Source organism: Drosophila ficusphila, unplaced genomic scaffold, assembly GCF_018152265.1.
Source record: "Drosophila ficusphila isolate 14025-0441.05 unplaced genomic scaffold, ASM1815226v1 contig_636, whole genome shotgun sequence".
NCBI lineage: Eukaryota > Metazoa > Arthropoda > Insecta > Diptera > Drosophilidae > Drosophila > Drosophila ficusphila.
In genome coordinates this window covers 1,607,338-1,618,801 of record NW_025064569.1, presented here as the reverse complement: position 1 = coordinate 1,618,801, position 11,464 = coordinate 1,607,338, and the positions used below count along the sequence as shown (strand labels likewise).

General features: G+C 48.8%; 1 protein-coding gene across 1 annotated transcript; it reads left to right on the top strand.

Annotated features, from left to right (window-relative positions):
* Positions 1-3,048: 3,048 nt before the first annotated feature.
* LOC108093432 lies at positions 3,049-9,230 on the top strand. The gene is made up of 2 exons (XM_017193492.2): positions 3,049-5,075; positions 5,544-9,230. Exons 1-2 carry the CDS (start codon positions 3,192-3,194, stop codon positions 9,009-9,011), a joined length of 5,352 nt encoding a protein of 1,783 aa, XP_017048981.1. The 5' UTR covers positions 3,049-3,191; the 3' UTR covers positions 9,012-9,230.
* Positions 9,231-11,464: the final 2,234 nt, after the last annotated feature.

Here is an 11,464-nt window from a genome sequence, read left to right as displayed (position 1 = left end):
ATTCTTAATAAGGTTTGAGGTAGCTCCCATATAAGAATTAACAAGAAAGGAAGCTAGCTTCGGCAAGCCGAAGCTTATATACCCTTGCAGTCATCAAATATGTCGATATGTAGGCTAAACAACATCGAAGCTAAGACTATTTTTCTATTCATTTTCCATATTTTCGACTATAGATCTTATGTGAGCTATATGATATAGCTTTCCGATTTTGATCAAATTTAATTCGTAATTCAAGAGTCGTTAGAAAACTTTATATTCCAAAAATCATGGGTATCTGATAAAAAACAACGATATTATAATTTTATTTCCGTTATTTCTATATAGATCTTCCGATCTTTCCTATGGTACCTATAAGATATAGTTGTCCGATTTTTATGAAACTTTTTTCTCAATACAAACGTGGTTAGAAAACTTGATATTCAAAAAATCATGCTCGTGGGATAAAAAACAACGATGTAATCAATTTATTTCCATTAATTCTATATATTTTTCGATCTCTCCTATGGCAGCTATATGATAGAGTTATCCGATTTTGATCAAATTTAATCCGAAATTCAAAAACTGTTTGAAAACGCCATCTAGAAGAAATCAAGTCGATCTGATCAAAAACAACAGAGTGAGAATTTTTTATTTCATTCCCTTGTATTGGAGCTATCCGATATAGTCGGCCGATCCGGCTCGTTCCGACTTATATACTGCGTGCAACAACTACACAACTTTTGGGAAAGTTTCAGCACGATAGCTTTAAAACTGAGAGACTAGTTTGCGCGGAAACGGACAGACGGACAGACGGACAGACGGACAGACGGACAGACGTACAGGCGGATTCCGATTCTGCTCGTGATGCTGATCAAGAATATATATACTTTATGGGGTCTGAGGTGTCTCCTTCACTGCGTTGCAAACTTCTGACTGAAATTATAATACCCTTTTGCTCTGCAAGGGTATAAAAATAACTAAGGCTCGATTTTCGGAAACGGGGGGAAAGGTAATTTTGTGGCCTGTTTCGGCGCTCAATGCGTTCTCCTCACACTCCGTTAAGTTTAATTAAACAGAACATTTATCGAGCGCTTGAAAAACAAGCTGGCAAGGACAACAAAGGCTCGGATGTTAAGAGAGTGAAGGCTTTCCAATGGTGATAATGGGAGGGGTGAAGTGCTGGTGGCTCGTCGCGTCGCGCGAATTTAAACTGTTCAACATTTCCGTTTAATACGCTTGCACTTCCGTGAAAATTTAATTAAAAATTTTCCTCTCGTGTGTGTTGGTTATTTGACTGGCTGCTCCAACACTTTTTTCTGAAAGTTATGAACAATTTGGTATTCCCAGATAACGTGAAGAAACCGAACTTCCAGATGTAACAAAATTAAAATAATTAAAGAAGGTAACATTTTATATTGTATAAAATAAGATATTTATTTTATGCCTATGATATAAAAAAAGGTGCGCAAATAAATGGTAATGTTATAAGGTAAACGTAGAGCATTTTTAGTTCGACCAAATCAAACACCATTACCTTTTCGTCCGTCGATTGGTTATTAAAAGTTGTTTATTTTGTTGCAGTTCGAAGCTTAATATGTAAAACCGTAGTGAAATATACTTTTATTATTACAATACCCTACACTTTCCACGTTCTGTGAATTCATTAATTTAAAATAAATGCCACAAAAAAGGGAAAACTTTTGAACTCATCCTCTGCCTGCACACGCCTCCAAGGCAATTAAAATTGAATAATAAAGGAACAACTTTTCATATCAACATTATTTTCTATCTTAAGTTCCCGATCATTTCTTCTGATATTTCTCAAATTGTACCAGTAAAATTCGTAATGTAGACGTAAAGTGTCATTTCAATGGACATCTCTTCCCCATATAAAAACATTTGATATGGGGCCACATAAGTTCATGATAGGACTAAATAATTTAATGAAATCATTATTCTTCTATTATTCTTCTTCTCTAAACAGATTTCAATGTTTCAAAGGTAGTCGCAAGGACTACAATATTAACTTAAATATTTTAATAACTGTGCATGCCAAATTAAACAGGTTCTGTTCAATTTTTATACCCTTGCGGAGCAAAAGGGTATTATAATTTCAGTCAGAAGTTTGCAACAAGGAGATACCTCAGACCCCATATACCCCAACGGGGCGGGTGGGGCTACTATATGGAATAGTTCCCATACGAGAGATTGAGAACAAAAACTTATCACTCTGTTGTTTTGTCTTTAACTACTATCGAATTTCGAATTACATTTAATCAAATTCGAATAACTCTATCGTATAGCTGCCATTGAAAAGATAGAAAAATCTGTATAGAATTAATGAAATTAAATTGTTCACGTCGTTTTTATTGCACGTCCATGACTTTCTGAGTATACACTTTCTTTTAACTAATCGCGAATTATGGAAGAAGTTTCATAAAAATCGGACAGCTATATCATAAAGCAGAAGGACTTTTTAGGATCTGAGGTGTCTCCTTCGCTGCGTTGCAAACTTCTGACGCAAATTGTAGTACCCTCTACAAGGGTATAATTAATGGAACAAAGTTATAACGTGGTTGGTTTTTATATACAAGCATGATTATTTGGACTTACAGAGTTCCAATGACTTCTGAGTTTTTAAAAAACAAATTAAAAATCATACGGCTGTATCATAAAGCTGGCATAGCAACAATCGGTGAAGGAATTCGGAATTGAATAAAAAAGTCGTCATAACTGCGATGTTGTTCATTCATGCATTTTGCATGGCATTAGGCAATTTGTTAAAAAAGTATTTCTTAAAGATCGGACTACTATATCATATAGCTGCCATAGAAATAAGGGAATTAATGAAAAATTTGGCTAAAGTGCTATTCGGAGTGCTATATACACGGATGTAAAGATCGAACTAAAAATAGGAAACAAAAGTATTGTTACTAGAGCTTTTGTGATGACTACAAGGATCATCGGCTCGCCAAAGGTATCAATCTGGGTTATAGTTTTTATAGTTTTAAAAACGACAGAAGCATGCCATGTGAACTGGCTGGCTATCAGGCTTTATCTAAGGAGAAGGGGACTCAAACTTCATTACCCAGGGCGCAGATCGAAATCGGACAAACAAACAGTCCAGAGCCCTAGACATATTGCTGCGCCTGCCAAACCCCGCTTGCGACAAATAGAGCTATATATATTTTTAATTTTATCTGAACTGAAACATGTCGATGCCGAACACAGGTTTGAAAGCCAAGAACTACAGGCTGCAGTCTGTACAGAGGACTTTGAAAATGCATGCTAAAGCCAAAAACCAAATGGTCTTGGGAAAAACCGCCTTCTCCACTTCCACCGAAACGGTGGGGGTTGCTAACCTGAGAGGGCAGAAGCTCGATACCTCGGGCAAGCGCCAATGCCCCCCAAGGAAGCATCCTGAAAGGAAGTCGAGGGAGGAGCGGACCATCGAGAAGTTCCGCAACATCGACTTCTTCGGACAGCGCGACTCGAACAACATCCTGACCATCCAGAACCTGGAGTTCCCGGACGCCAACGTGAAGCGCACCGAGCTCCACAAGCGCGACGAGTGCGGCAGGAGCGTGGTACGCCTCCGGGGTCGCGACTTCGCGACCTCGAGCAACTCCCATTTCAGGGATGGCGTCCAGACGGTCAAGATCCGCCGGTCCCCGTGCTCCTCCACCACCACCGCGCAGAAGCCGCAGGTCGAGCACGGAGTGAAGAGCGAGCGGGCCTGGAACTCCTCCAACGGCGAGCCCGACTCTGAGGAGTTGGTGGACTCAATGCACGCCCCCTCCACGCGGCCGCCCAACTTCCAGGGCGAGGAGTGGCGGCGCCCGTGCCCGGCCAGCTTCGTTGCCGGGGCTCCGCGGCCGCGCATCGGGCGCTGCCCCAAGAACTACGAGCAGCTGGCCAAGCTGACGCCCGCGCGGCAGAAGTTCTTCCTCACGCAGGACCCGCGCAAGTCGCACTGCCTGGTCAACCCAGTGGCCCTGCGCCACAAACCGCTCACCAAGCAGCAGGAGTTCAGCCTGATCAGCCGGCTGGTCAAGCACGGCGACAATCTGTGTGCCAGCACCGGGTCGGAGACCTCCGAGACGCACATCTGCGAGGTGATCGACCTGCAGAACCCGCTGCGACTGGACTTCCACGGCATGGACTACAAGACCACCTACGAGCAGGACGAGATCGAGCAGCAGAACGCACTCACCTTCTGGCGCGTCCAGCGCTACATGGCGCGCCGCAAGACCAAAAAGAACACCAAGGTCAACGTGGAGGCCGAGCTTAAGGCGGAGCGGCTGGCGGTGCCGCAGCGCTACAACACCACGATCAAGGACACGCCCGTCGAGGAGCCGTCGCCGCCGCGGTCGCCGCGCCTGGTCCATCTGTACCGCAGCCCGGACAAGCCGGCCAACAAGCTGAAGATCGAGGAGGAGCGGAGGCGGCGGGCCGCCCGCTACAAGGACATCTACCTGCGGAAAAAGCAGCGCGAGGAGGAGCAGCTGCAGAAGGACCGCCTGCAGGAGGCGGCCGTCAAGGAGATCGAAGGACGGACCGTGGCCGAGGAGGACCTGCGCGCCGACGTCGCGGTCATCGACGACGCCATCGAGCGCAGCTTCCGCAAGCACGAGGAGCTCAAGCCCGTCATCCGGAAGCGAAAGGTCTTCCCCAAGACGCTCACCGAGACGGAGAGGCTGAAGGCGGTCATGCACCGCGAGAACTGCGTCCGCCGGGACCAGGCCCGCGTCACCCAACAGTTCTTCCTGGAGCGCACCGGCAAGCTGAAGAACCTCCCCGACGCGGAGCAGCAGCTGCGCTGTGAGGAGAGCATCCAGGGCAGCGTGGGGGACACTCCCAGCGAGCAGAGCAGCGACGACGAGGACTACCTGCAGGTGGGCAAGATCGGCGACAAGTTCCAGCTCAGGGGCTTCCACTTCAAGCACGGCGACGGGCTGCGGGGCAAGCTGCACCGCCACCAGATCATGCAGGGTCAGCGCACAGTGAAGGGATGCCTCACGCGGGAGGAGTGGCTCAACCAGCTGGTGCCGCACAAGGAGCCCATCAAGCTGGACGTGGAGCGCGGCATCATCAAGGTGGGTAGTGTGAGAATCTTCGGAAGTCCGAAGCCCGAAGCCTACAATACAGACAGCCCATCCCTGGCAACTAACTGATTTGGGCTTTCAAGTTTGCTAAGGTTTGAGTCAGATTCCTGAAGTGCGAGAACATGGCTCGGCAATCAATTACAAATAACAAATTTTGCATTAAAACTTTGCTTAATCCCGACGTAATCGATTAACTCATCTGGAACACATATAACCTAAAAAAAGTTTTTTGCCAGAAGACAGTGTGTATATGTGTAAAGGAAGATAACTTCGACTAGCTTTGCAGTTAAATGTTAAATCTATTAAGCCTTTCATAACGAAATGTGTTACTATTGTTTTGTCCCCCACTTACTTGTGAGCTATTAAGAGTCTCGTACTATACCTCTCGAATTTATATGCTTATAAATGTGCAGCACACTCCTAATAATTCTGGTGAAATCTACGCTCACTTTACTGTAGGTTCTAGACCCGGATGACCCGAACTTGGACCTCTTCCCCCCCGAGCCGTTGCTCGTGAGAAGACGCGAGCGCCAGAGCGCAGTGAAGGAGTTCGTAAATCAGCGGCTTGGACTGCACTACCACCGACGCCTTCGCAAGAATCTGAAAATTGTCAAGCCGAAGCCGTCGTACAACGTGAAGAAGTTCAACCTCATCCGCTACGTGTTCCCCGAGAAAGTGCTCGTCCCTGACGACCGCGTGCCGGTGGAGGAGATGGAGGTGCTCGACGCCACCAAGGTGAACACCACCCTGGAGTACCTCAACCTCAAGCAGCAGCTGGCCAAGTCGAAGCGCCAGAAGAAGAAGCTGGCGCGCATGCAGCTGCTCGGCCTGCCCTGCATCGAGAAGCAGCAGCTGCGGGCGGCCGATCCGTGTCTGGAGGTCGAGGAGGAGCTGGACGTCGACTGGGTGCCGACAGCTGAGCCGCCCTACAACGAGGCCGGAGGGGGCGAGGCCGAAGAGCACGAGCGCCAGGAGGGCGGCTGCGACCGACGACAACGGGGTGCGGCACTGGGAGCTCCAGCCTCCACCCACTCGAAGAAGCCAAGCCCCGCCCAGGCTGGGACCCCTTGCCGCGCCACTTCCGGCCAGGAGGGCATCGAGCGGACGCAACCCGCCCGGTGGCGGGGAAACATGCCAGCCCCCAAGGAGAGGGAGAAGACCCTGACGATCCACCCGCGAAGGAGGCGCGACTACGCCGCGGAGCGTATTCCGTCGGCGATCTTCAAGGAGGTGCTGCAGCACTCGACGCTGCCACTGCTAGAACAGCCTGAGCCGGAGAAGCTCCGCTTCGCCAACGTGAGGACCAAAAAGCGCCCGTACACCGAGATCTTCGAGGCCAGGCACCACCACGACCATTGGGCCCCGACGCAGGTGAAGGACGTGCACGTGCAGTACCAGCCCAAGACCGTGGTGCCCGAGATCACGAAGGTGGCCAAGAAGGTGCGCGAGCCGGTGGCGAAGTTCGAGCGGGCCAACCCGCCCAGCAGCAAGTACGTGGACAAGGACCTGACGATGCCCAGCTACGACTTTGAAGCGATGATCGCCGAGCACCTGGCCGCCACCCGCACGGACAGCAAGGAGGCCGCCGGCGAGAGGGTGCCGGACCTCTGCCGGCCGTACGACTTCGTCTTTCACTCGCGGGACCCCGAGGAGCTGGCCAAGCTGGACTTTCCGGGCCGGAAGCAATACCTAGAGCTGCTGCGCGAGACGCGCGAGGCCATCTACGAGACCAAGGACATCGAGCCGGGCGAGGAGCGCCTGCTGGTGGACCGCCGCGCTGTGGTCGCTGAGCTCGAGGAGGACCTCAAGAGCATCGAGAACTGCCTCAGCTCGCTGAGTAGCTCCAACTGCACGGACCTCTCAAACGACAGCGGCAGCTACATGGTGATCGAGGACCGGACTAAGCTGCCGCTCGACTACATCCGCAAGCCGCTGGTGCCATTCGAGGAGATGCGGCGTGCGCGCTTTCACGCGGCGGTCATCGACGTGAACGCCGAGGACGAAGACCCCTACCGCATGCTGCCCTTTTCGGGGCAGCACAAGGAGCAGGCCGACATGCTGGGGCCCAAGGACACCTTCTTCACCTTCAGCACCCGGCTGCGGAACAGCCTGCGGCTTCGGCTGGAGGTCCCGGTGCCGGACGTCCGCCAAACGCTTCTCGGGCCGGGGAACCGCAAGTACTACGGGGCGGTGATCACCGACCTCGACGAGAACTACATTGAGGAGCTGAAGAGCCGCGCCACCATCAAGTCGTTCAAGTTTAAGACCAGCATTCAGCTGCTAAAGGACGCCATGCGGCTCAAGTACGAGTCCCTGCTGATCCAGGGCCAGATGGTGCGCACCAAGATCTACGACCGCATGAACGAGCGGCACTGGGTGGACATGAAGAACACCAAGAACCTATACGAGGCCCTCTTTGCCAAATGGAAGAAGAAGGAGTACAACGCGGCCATGATGATGGTCTACCAGGTGAAGTCCTACTACGAGACCACGGACAAGCTCAAGCAGGAGTTCCGCGACCTGGAGCGGGAGCTGATGATGCTCAACATGGACATCGTGTTCATCGAGGGCCACTGGATCCGTTGCATCATGCTGCAGAACTTCCATTACCTCATGGGCGACCAGGACTGGCGGGCGGAGAACGACTGGATCCACCTGGTTCCCAAGGGCGGCCGTCACGAAAGTTACGAGGGCGAGGCCGCTGGGGAGCAGGCTGCGGATACGCCGGAGGATGGGAGCGGGGAGCAGGCGGAGAACGAGGAAAAGGAAAAGGACGAGAAGCAGCTGGAGGCCGAGCTTGAGCCGTACGACGTTTCGATAGCGAGGCGAGGCATCGTCAACATCCGGGTGCGCGACAAGGACGACGCCTGGGCCATCCGCGCCTTCTACTACGACGTCTACATGCAGAAGGTCCACCCGATCCTGCAGGTCTTCCCCGACGCAGAGTCCTTCCTGCAGGGCATCGACAACCTGAAGAACAAGACGTTCATGCTGCTCCTGGAGATGCACTTCACCCTTTCCGTGCACACCGAGCTGCAGGGCCGCCTGGAGACCTTCGTCGACTGGTGCACTAAGGACCTCAGGGAGAAGCAGGAGTACGTGGCCCGCAAGTCGGCGAAGAAGTTCTTCATGGAGGACCGCGCCTTGGAGATGGAGCACCGGGTCCACCAGTACCTCGGGCGGCCCATCGAGGAGACGATCGCTGACGAGGACTTCAACAAGCATCGCGCCGTGCTGGCCGAGGTGTGGCGCCGCGTAGTGCCGGACTCGGTTCGAGGGACCAGCGACGTGCTTCCCAGCACGGCCGACATGGTGGCCGCCGTCAGCGACGTCGTCATGGAGATCCTGGCCAAGTTCGAGCACATGGACATCGAGAAGGTGCGCTCCGTGGAGGCCACGTTGCGCAAGCGTCGCCGCTACCGAGAAAAGCTCTCCGCCCAGGCCTACCAGGTGGAGCGCCGCATCGACATGGAGATGAAGAAGGTGCGCCGCAACCTGGAGCCGCCCTTCAAGAAGCCAAAGCGGGAGGGCCGTCTTCCCAGGCTCTTCCTCAAGAAGAGGGTCGTTCCGGAGAAGAAGGAGGTGCTCGTGATCTCCGAGAACACGAAGAACTTCGTGCGCGCCTTCCGGGAGGACGGCTACACCGGCGACCAGATCACCCATACCTCCCTGCTAACCGTCGACAACATGCAGGAGCAGATCGTGCCCTTCTACTTCGACCACTTCCTCAAGATCAACGGCTACACACCCAACTACAACTTCAGGACCAACGTGGACTTGCGCGACGGCCCCGAGTTCAACCGCCTGAAGGTGCGCGAGGTCCTTCCAGATGTCCTGGCCAGACTGGAAAATTGGGAGATGATGCACAAGAAGATAATGGAGGAAAACATCCAGAGAAATCCAAAGATGTACGAGAACGTCATCTAGAGTAGCGGTTGGGATCGTATCGTCTTCCATTCGGTTTAAAAGGTTAAATTTTAAGTTCAACATATTCCCAAAATCGGTGGACGAGCGTCATCTATTTCATCGGAAAACTGTTTTCGTTCAAGTGCTCTGGGCTACAGTTATATAAAACAAAATCAGGATATTGAAACCTACATTCAAAACATTATTTCACAGCTTTAAAAATATGGGGAAACGAAGTTATAAAACCGATGTTATTATTTATCTTGCCTAAACTAGGGAAGGGTACCCCTTCATTTCCCCAATTTGTAAAATCAGATACTTTTCTGCAGATGCTTTACGACTGGCGCACCTGACATTTTTTGCTTCCAGCTTACTCAGAATCCCATACTCCCTCCGTCACATCCTGTATTCCTTTTTCCGGTTTGTCCTTCCGTCATTCTGTTTGTTTGGCCAGGTAACAGCTGCAACGGTAATTTTAATTTTGTACCTGGCGTCTTACTCCGTTGCCAATTGCATAGCCCTTTTCCCTTCCCGGCTGCCGAACTCTCCTTTTTGCAACATAAAACTTGCATTGCTTTTGTGCTACATTTGCACATAAATCACACAAGTTTTTGCCCGAGAAGTCTCCTTTGTTAGAATCGCGGCACCGCGGTACGCTGTATTTTTACAAGTCTTTAGCGAAAGTCATCCACTCAAATGGCAATACTTCTACATACCTGCCCATATTAGATTCCATTGCGAATACGTCGCTCGTTCTGCCATTCCGTCTATCGAACAGTTTTTAAGTTAATTTTGTGTAACGCCGAATCACAGTATACGCCAGATTCTTTAGTTATCCTTGCACAGCCTTACACAATTTCCATTAGCAGCTAATGAAGCATTAAAAAGCGAAAAAAGCTGAAAAGGAAGCCAGCACGAAATACTTAACGCCATATTTTCAAGGAGCTCAAAAAGCACAGCAGCGGAGGGAGTCGGAAAAATGAAAAAAAAAAAAAAACCGAATAGAATTAAAGAAAAGAAAGCAATGCGAAATATTCGTCTGGATGGTGAAATGGCTGGCTGGGTTGATAGCCCAAATCCTAATAGATGGCGGAGTGGAGAGTAAAGTGAACTCGGCGAAATATAAAAGCGTCACGAATTAAATACCTTTTAGCAATTAATCTGCTTAGCTAATGGACGTTTTCAGTGTAGACTGCGACGACATCGGTTCGCGCAGGGCGTTGGGGAGGATTTACATTAGGCTTATGGCAGGCTGACCAGTCAATGGAATTCCCATTGAATTGCTACTTTATCCGATGGTCGTCTAATTTCATTCAATAAACGAGCTGAATCGGCTATTGATGTTACTCGAATCCTGAATTAACTCCAACCATCAGGTTGTCTGGATGCACTCCGCGTTTGTAATAAAACCCTTGGGCTGCACAGCTACATCAAAAACTTATAGTTATAGTGTGCCTTTTTGAGAACGGCTTCTTTAATTTTCACGTTTCAATTTAATAAGAGAACGTAAGTTCTTAGTCTGCACTGAAATTTAGATCTCCGAAAGCACCACAAAACATATAAATTAATTTTTTTTCTGCTGTATTGTTTGTCCATTTGATAAGGACATAGCATATAGTTTGCATGTATAAGTATGTATTGTATTTATTTAAAGCTGATGTCGTAATATTGCACATTTAGAAGGTATAACAATACCCTTTCTATGAATTTTAAAATAGGGGATAAAAAAAAGGAACAGTAGGCTTCAGAAATAATTACATATATACACTTCCACAACCGAATTCCAATTTCAACAAGTAATTATCAACAAATTTGTAAATCCGCTTAATTCAATTAGTGTTTTGTCCCTGGCTAATATACAACAGCACTTAATAAGTTTTGTAAATTTTGTATTCAATTATTGTAAGCTTCAAGTACAGTAAGCACTCAAATCATCGATTGATTCATTTCTGGTTCAAATTAAATTATGTCCACATGCAGACCCACAAGTGTGTGAAATTAAATGCGTACACAAACATTTACATCAATGTACGCATTAGTACTCAATGGCCCCATTATATGTACATACATATATGCATAAATTAGCCAAAGAATTTACGATGATGGACACGGGATGTCGATGGGCGTATGCACAAGTTTAACAACTCGGGTTATTGTTAACTATTTTGGGTCGACGAATTTCAATTGCAATGCCAATACTACTTATGCCCATGCAGATTTATATACCAGTCTGAAGTTCGCTCCCCAGTGAGAAGGCACCTCCTACCATAAATAATACAATTAAAACAAGAAAGGAAGCTAGCTTCGGCAAACCGAAACTTATATCTATCATCAATACGAATACCTAAAGATTTCAAAAATTCTGTTGGAAAATTTCCGCGTTAATTACCGTCTTACCGACTCAAACAAAACAGGAATAAGTTGACTCACTTGATGTCCTGGGCAAACTGGAAATCGGAAATTGTTAAAATAAA